Raw genomic sequence first — 8,194 nt, forward strand, 5'->3', positions numbered from 1 at the left:
ACCTTATTTGGACATAAATAAGGTCTTTGCAGATGCAATCCGGTTAAGAAGGGCACTGCAGCTGGCCCTAATGCAGTGCGGCTAGTGTCCTTATAAGAAGACGAGAAGAGAGTTGGGCACGTGGAAGGGAGCCACGGATCGCCAGCGACACCAGTGGCTGGGAGAGCAGCCTAGAACGGATTCTCCCCTAGAGCTTTCGGAGGGAGTGTGGCGCTGCCGACACCTTCAGTGTGGACGTCCAGCCCCCAGCGCTCGGAGAGAATACATTTCTGCGGAGCCCCCGATTTGTGACACTTTGTGACCCTTTGCAACGGCAGCCTCAGGGCACCAGTGCAGCCACTCTGTTCATCCAGTCAGTCGCTCACTGCTCAGCCTGTCTTCTGGCTTCAAATTAGCATCCACAGTCTGGAGTTTCCCAAGGTTATGTCCTCAGGGCGGCCCCGTCCCCTAGCTCCCTGACACACGTGTCCCAGTGCTTAATGCCGCCTCCATGCATTTCCTGGCGCATGTCTCACACGTGCCGTGCCCGGAGCTGGCTCCAAACCTGTCCCTTCCCGCCCTTGCTGTTCTCAGTGGCACCTCTGTCCCTCCCGGTGCGCAGGTCGGAAATCTTGGAGAAGTAAGCCTGCGTTTGCTTGCTTTGCAAATAAAGTTGGCTGAATTGGTTGCTTGGGCTCCTTTTGACTCCCCATTTCCTCTAAATGTGATCTGTCCGCCAGTCGTACAGCCGCTACCCCAGAGTCCCTTCTCCCATGCCCACTGTCACACCCGTCCAGGCATTATCGCCGCCCTCCCAGGAACCTCGGGGGCCTCCTGACAGGTGTCTGCTTCCTCCGATTTGCGCCCCTCAGTCCGCCCTCGGTGCAGGTTGCCCAGCGAGTGAGCGTGCTGTGGCTGTGCCGAGTAGGTCACCACGCTCCCTTCCTCAAAGCCCCCGAGGGCTCCTCGTTGGCCCCAGGCCCCACTGTGCCCCTGTAGGCCCTACACGGTGTGCGTGCAGCTGTCCCTCGCCCTCTGGGCCCCTTGCCCTCCTCCTGGCTCGCTCTGCGTCCCTGGACTTCCCTCCCCACTCGCGCTCCCTCGGGGCCTCTGCTTCTCCTTGGAATCCTCTGTATAAGTGACGGAGAGCAGGGCCCCTGGGTGGCTCAGTTGGTTAAGCATCTGACTTCAGCTCAGGTCATGATCTCTCAGGTCATGAGTTCGAGGCCTGCGTGGGGCTCTGTGCTGACAGCTCAGAGCCTGGAGCCTGCTTCAGAGTCTGCATCTCCCCCTCTCTCTGCCCCTTGCCTGCTCACACTCTGTGTGTCTCTCTCTCAAAAATAAAAATTAAAAAATAAGAAAAAATAAGAGTGATTGTATATGTTAATAATATACAATTAGCATAATATATACATTGTATATAATTAATATGTGTACATTGTATATAATTAATAATACGATGTATGCATTGTAAACAATAATATAATTCCTCCCTCCCTTGAGTCCCTCTCATGTATGCCCTTCCTACAATGTCTTACCTCCAACACTTTTTATCTCTTCTCCTCTTGACACTTAGGACTATCTAACATTCTGTGTCTTGTGCTGATGGATTTTTAAAAATTAACTGATTCTTTTCTAGAATATAAACCTTATGAGGATGGGAGATTTGGCCCCTTGATTCACGGCCAAATCTCAGAACCTCAGAGAATGTCTGCCATATGGTAGGCACTCATAAGATCATAATATTTGTTGGATGAATGGATTGACAAAACGCTTTAGTGGAATGTGTATTTTTATAATAGTTACAGTTTATTTTATCATTTTTGTCTGTGTCTGTTTGTTTTCTTTTTTACTTTTAATCATGATAGTTTTAAAACCTGGAGAATAGAGAGGGTAGTGTAACAAATTCCTCCAATATTCATGGTCTAAAATTAACACTTATTAGCATTTTCCTTCTTTGTTTCATCTAATTTGGGGGTAAATTACAGACATCGTGACGCGTGCAGGTTTCTAACATTAAGGACGTACCGTTATCATGCCTTCTGAACCTGACAGTGAATCTTTGTTATTTGATACGTATGGTCCATATTCAAATTTCCTCATTGTCTCAAAATGTCTCTTCCAGCTTGATTTTCAAACCAGAAGCTGGTGAAGAACCATTCATTGTATTTGATCATATCTTTTTCTTTTTTTTTTTTTTTGAGAAGAGCGAGAGCGCGCGTGCACACATGAGAGTGGAAGCATGAGTGGGAGGGAGGTGGAGGGAGAGGCAGAGAATCCCAAGCAGGCTCCACACCCAATGCAGAGCCCACTGCGGGGCTTGATCCCACCATCTGGGAGATCATGACCTAAGCCGAAATCAAGAGTCTGACACCTAACCAACTGAGCCACCCAGCCACCCCATTTTTTTTTTTAAGTAATAAAAATTCATTGAGAATTCCTGGAATGGTGGCTATTGCGCCCCTCTGCCCTCCATCCTGGAGGGAGGAACCGACACTATAGGAAATCACTCAGAAGTCACACGGTCCCAACACCTCTGGCCGAAACAGGAAGGAGAAAAACGATTCCCCTGAATACTGGTCAGGCTTTGTTCATCCAAGAAGGGTTGGGAGCACAGACACAGAAGAGACCCTCGCATGACACTGGGGGTCGCAGGGGGCGTGTGCTGGACCCCAAGCTGGCTTCCGCACACACCAGGGGACACACAGGTCCACTTCTTCTCTGGGGATGGCGTTCCCGGTCTCCAGGCTCATTTCTTACCCGTGATGAAGCTGTCATTGCGCCTGGTAAAACTTCCATCCTGTAGGCCCGAGGCAAGTGTGTCAGCAGTGAGGTAGATATGGTTCTGTGATGAAGCCGTCATCTTGGAGATGCTCTGGGGTGCCCAGACCTTGTGTAGTTTGATAAGGCCGGGGTTCCTGCCTAGGGCTTCTCCAGGGTGAGTGGGTTGGGGCCAAGGGTTCACACAAGGGCTGGTCTCAAGCCCTGACCCCAACCTAACTCCTCCAGCCCTTCTCTGGGCTGGCAGCTCCAGGGTTACACTCTGGGCGGGTTACACTCGCGCCCGGTCCCACCTTGGTCCCCTCCTGTGGGCCCCCTTGCGGGCAGCTGCTGTATTTGATTCTACCTTGTATGTCTCTCCTCCTCCAGGCGGGGTCTCCCCCTCTTCTCTCACCCCCTTTCTTGCCTTTTTGTCCCCTGTGACACTGACCTGCAGATTCTTGTTTTGTGAAATGTCTCACCGTCTGGATTTCTTTTGATTTCCTTCCTTCCAAAGTTATTGAACTGGTTCCCCTATCCTCTGTACTTTTTGTAAGCTGAAGTGAGTTTTAATGGTCCGTTAATTGAATTGAGTTGAATAAAATTTCATCTTTGGAGCTACTTCTTCCCTGTGGCCATGTGCACCTTTGGGACATACCCTCGTGTTAACAGAGGGGTTACCTTTCCTCTTTTGAAAGGCCTAGCGTTTGCATGAATGTGGCCGAGAGCCTGCATCTGTGTTTACTGTGACCGATTTTAACACATTTGGTGTTGGCCTCTTGGGGTGATGACTCCCTTGGCCCCGTAGGTCCGTGGTGCCCCACCGTGGAGGGAGGCCTCTGGGTCCTCCAGGGCTCAACAGGAAGCTGCGGCTTCTAGGAGGCTTCTTGTTTCAGGGGTAGAATCGAGAGCTTTGTTCTGGGTTAGGCAGGGTTTCTGGTAGGCTCTACTCCCCCCACTCCCACATGGGAAAAGCCGCTGTTGGGTTTCCGATTATTTTCCCATGTGAAAGTCATGTCCCCACTGCGGGTGACCTGTCAGCGGCTGGTGGTGGTCAGCTCGTCTAGGACAGGAGGTGAAGGTGCTCTGGAAGCGGAGAGCGGAAGCTGCTGTCTTTGTGCTTTGTCTTCCGTGACTGCTTTCACCTGCCTCTTTATGGAATTTCCCCAGCTCGAACAATGAAATTTCCTTGGGGGGCAAAAGTGTAAAACTGTAAATTTTCTGCAGAATGTATGGACTGTAGGATTACTAATGAATTCTAGAGCTGGAGAAGACTTTTGAGGACTTAGGATGTAACGTAGGATAGAAAGTTTAATAATGAGCTGTGTTTATTTCTAAACAGTGTTCAGTTTACCCTTGAATGACGTGGAGCTTAGGGGAGCCCCCTGCCCCCCCCCCCAGTATGGTCAAAAATCCACAGCATATAACTTTTGGCTCCCCCAAAACTTAACTACTATACCCTACTGTTGACTAGAAGCCTTACCCATCCCTAAACGGTTGACCAACATGTATTTTGTGTAGTACATGTATTATATGCAGTATCTTTACACTAGAATAAGCTAGAGAAAAGGAGAGGTATTAAGGAAATCATAAGGAAGGGAAAATATATTTACAGCACCGTACTGTATTATTTTTTTTAAGTTTTATTTATTTACATAATCTCTGCACCCAACATGGGGCTCGAATTCATGACCCTGAGATTGAGTCACATGTTCTTCCGATGGAGGCAGCCACGCACCCTAGCGCTGTATTGTATTTATTGAAAAAAGCCTGTATATGGGTGGGATCCATGTGGTTCGTAACCCACATTGTTCAAGAGTCAACTGTAATTTTATAGCATAAGCATACTTCGTATACTTATTGTCGATTGTATGATAGCACAGAAGCTTGGAATATGTTCCTTTAGCTCTTATTCGTCATGAATTAGGAAGTACTTCTATTACCAAAGTGGCATTTTAAGGAAAGACTACCCTCACCTAATGTAATGCCAAATTATGACCTTTTTCATTTCTTTCCTTATACCACAGGAAATCTGGGACCCTCTTATGCAGTGGCTGGGGAAACACGTGGATCCTGAAGGAGTAATCAAGTCCAGCAAGCTCTCCCTTAAGTTTCTTTCCTCCTACACGTCTGACATAGAAATCACCCCATCTTCTCTACCTGTGGTGACTGACGTGGAGTCCTTCTTATCAGAGCATTTTAACTTAGAGATCTATCGACAAAATCTGCAGACACAGCAACTTGGAAAAGTAGTCCTGTTTGCCGAAGTGACCCCCACCACGATGAATCTTCTGGATGGGTGAGTCGTGACTAGACTTGCACACCTGCTCAGAGTCGTCCAGTTACATTGACTGTTCTGTCTAACCAGTGCTGGGGAGAAGGGGCAGAGGCGTCGAAGGAGAGGTCTCAACAAGCCCATTAGCAAGGTTGGGAATACCCTTGTCCTGTCCGAGGTAATGCAGGCGGAGAGAAATTAAATAATGATTTCCTTGATCACAGATGCATATTTTAAAGCAGGGCGATTTTGTGTATTGTGACCCACTTCTTTTAGTATCAGGCTTTTCAGATGATCCTTGGCCAAAGAACTTGATGAAAAAATATCTTTAATGGGTGACATTATTACTCAGGCTATCATTTGATTTTTGTATTGTTATAACCAGTGTTAAACATTTACTTGAAAATGTTTTGCGGGAGCACTAAAATAGGAAATCTGAATGACACGTACGCTGCGTTAGGTGGACATGAAGTGGAGATTTCGTACTTTTGGAAACCTGTTTTGGTATGTTCCTATTCAACACACTTTGTAGGTCCTCTGTCATCTTGTTCAGATGTTCAAGATTTATTCTTACTGAGTTTTCCTTCTTATTTCTTGTTTTGTAGACTTTTTAAAAAGTTCCTTTAGCTTATATTCCAGTTAACAGTGAAATATTAGTTTCAGGTGTACAATATAGTGATTCAACACTTCTGTACAATACCCTGTGCTCCTCACAACAAGTGCATNTCTCGGTTTGCTTCTCTCTTTGTTTTTTCTCCCCTTTGCTCATGTTCCGTGGATGTTGGTTAAAGGTTAAAAAATGGCAAAGAGATGAAAGGATTTTTTGTAACTCTTAAATTAGTATTAATCAGTACTCTTCTATTGAGATAGTTTAAAAAGTAGGCTTATAGAGGGAGTGAATAAGAAAGGCATCTTTCCTCGACATGAGACTGAAATTTCAGGAGTGTTAAGATCCCAAAAGAACCACTGGATTCACAGTTTCTAGGTATTTTCTCTCATGGGACTGCGCAAGTAGATGCAGAATTCAACGCGGGGAAATATTTGGGACTTTCTTAATAACTTCTGGAATTCCATAACATGTTGATACGATATGTTGAAATGATGTGATACCGTAGTATTTTCCAGACTGTCCTACTCACCCCTACTCCATTCTCATGGAACTGGCAGTTCTATGTGGGTATAGTATGTAGAGAAAGCATCAGTGTAGTGGAATTGGTAGAGCGAGGTGAGTGTCATAGGAAGGGCACTATGAGCCACGGTCATGAATGGTTCTTATGTTGCCACGGGTACTTTTATTTGTCAGTGTTACCCCCCTCTCCTGGCTTTCCCTCCTTCCCAGTGCCCTCTTCTTGGATGAGCAGGGAAAAGCCTGTGTTTGTATACGGAACAAGCATTACTTGCTCATGTGAATTCTGTGATAATCCTTTGTCGCTCAAGAGAACATGATTTATACTGAAAAGGTGACCTATTATTATATTTTCCAAATAAAAAATCAGACATGGCATTTAACATAAGATTTGGGGAGATTAAATTTAAAAAGGAAAACATTGGCATGTCTTGTCCATTTTTTTTTTTTTAATTTTTTTAAAATTTATTTCTGAGAGAGAAAGACAGTGTGAGCCGGGAGGGTCAGAGAGAGAGGGAGACACAGAATCCGAAACACGCTCCAGGCTCTGAGCTAGCTGTCAGCACAGAGCCCGATGTGGGGCTTGAACCCATGAACTGTGAGATCATGACCTGAGCCGAAGTCAGACACTCAACCGACTGAGCCACCCAGGCGCCCCTGTCTTGTCCATTTTTGATGGATAGTCAGTAAAGAATATTTTATGTTGAGATGATCTTGAACCAGTGGAGTTACGGCCTCTGAGCTTGTATAGTGGGCAGTATATTATTACTAAGATGGCCGTGAGCCCTTTCGAGTAGATGGACTGAGTCTCCCATGTAATCAGATGGTTGGGTTTCCTTACACACTTGTGAGCACATGTTTTAGGATGGGGGGAAAATGCCATGTAAATACACTGCTTTAGTGCCCTTGGATGTTGGTGAGTTCCTTTTTGATATTGAACTTTGTTTTTAATTCTGTCTTAAGCAACTCAGGTCTAAAAATGTGTAGTGAGTTCAACACTAATGGAGTCAGAACCTTCTGTAAGATAAAGAGTTTTTATTTTTATGAAAGAGAAAAAATATTTTGGCTTTTCCGAGGGCATTTGGGAAGCTTCTTTGTTTTGCTTCTTGTCTGGTCTCTGTAGAGCACAGAAAATGAAATGGCTTTGATGATTAATGATTAATCCCTCCGCCTGGCACAGAGCAGATATTGAATGAATAAATAGTGGCCGCTCAATGTAACCTCCAGATGTCTTCTTCCACTGCTCATGTGGGTTCCTTCCTAAGGCTAAGAGATAAAGTTACTCATTGCAGCTTCGTGAGGTCAGCAAGGCTGGTGAGAAGTTCCTGGGGGTGGGGTGGATGGGCTGTATTCTTTTTTAGAAGGACCTTGAAGCGGTCACCTTGATGCCCAAAACTCACAGCTGAGCACAAAGGGACCATGAGATAGGTACACGGAATATATGGCTTATCACTCTCTAAGAGTAAGACCAAGACCATTTCTGTAGCTAAGATTCTGTTGGGTCCCACATGGGCCTTCCTCAAGGAAGCAGTCTGTGGTTGTGATAATAATAGCAATAATACCAGCCAACATGTATCAAGACCTTTTATCTTCCAGACACTGCTTTCGTGTATGTTACATGTATCCACCAATTTCATACGTCATCTTTTAGTGCCTAGGGTCACCAGAGTCAAACTCTAGTGTCCCACCAGCGTGTAGGAAGCTACGTATCACCAGTTAGTGTATGTGAATTGTTCCTGTGGACTGACCACGTCTGTAAGTCCAGGGCAAGAAGACTTTTCAGAACTGTGGCCTGGGTTTGAACTCCATGCATGTTTCTTTACATCGGTTACTTTTGTGGCTCTTTCCTAGTAGTCTGGAATAGAAGTAAAATGTAAATTAGATAACAGATCTTTATTAGGAAGTTTCTCAAATCCTTTTTCTGTGCCCCCCACTGCTACCCACTGGGACTTACAGCAGCTAAAAATTGAGTTCTCTTCTCAAGAAAGGAGGGGGGGAGTACACAGTGGGGAACAGCCAGTAATTTCTGCCCCAATCCCAAATATATTTGTTGC

At 45.8% G+C, this 8,194-nt stretch overlaps 1 protein-coding gene across 1 annotated transcript in view; it reads left to right on the plus strand.

The window, feature by feature from the left end:
• Positions 1-8,194, plus strand: part of HLCS (holocarboxylase synthetase) — a 223,286-nt gene that overhangs the window by 61,101 nt on the left and 153,991 nt on the right. The window contains exon 5 of the mRNA XM_077765496.1: positions 4,767-5,038. Coding sequence (XP_077621622.1) covers positions 4,767-5,038 — 272 coding nt within the window. The remainder of the gene's footprint in view (positions 1-4,766; positions 5,039-8,194) is intronic.

This window comes from Crocuta crocuta, unplaced genomic scaffold, assembly GCF_008692635.1.
Source record: "Crocuta crocuta isolate KB4526 unplaced genomic scaffold, BGI_CrCroc_1.0 scaffold84, whole genome shotgun sequence".
NCBI lineage: Eukaryota > Metazoa > Chordata > Mammalia > Carnivora > Hyaenidae > Crocuta > Crocuta crocuta.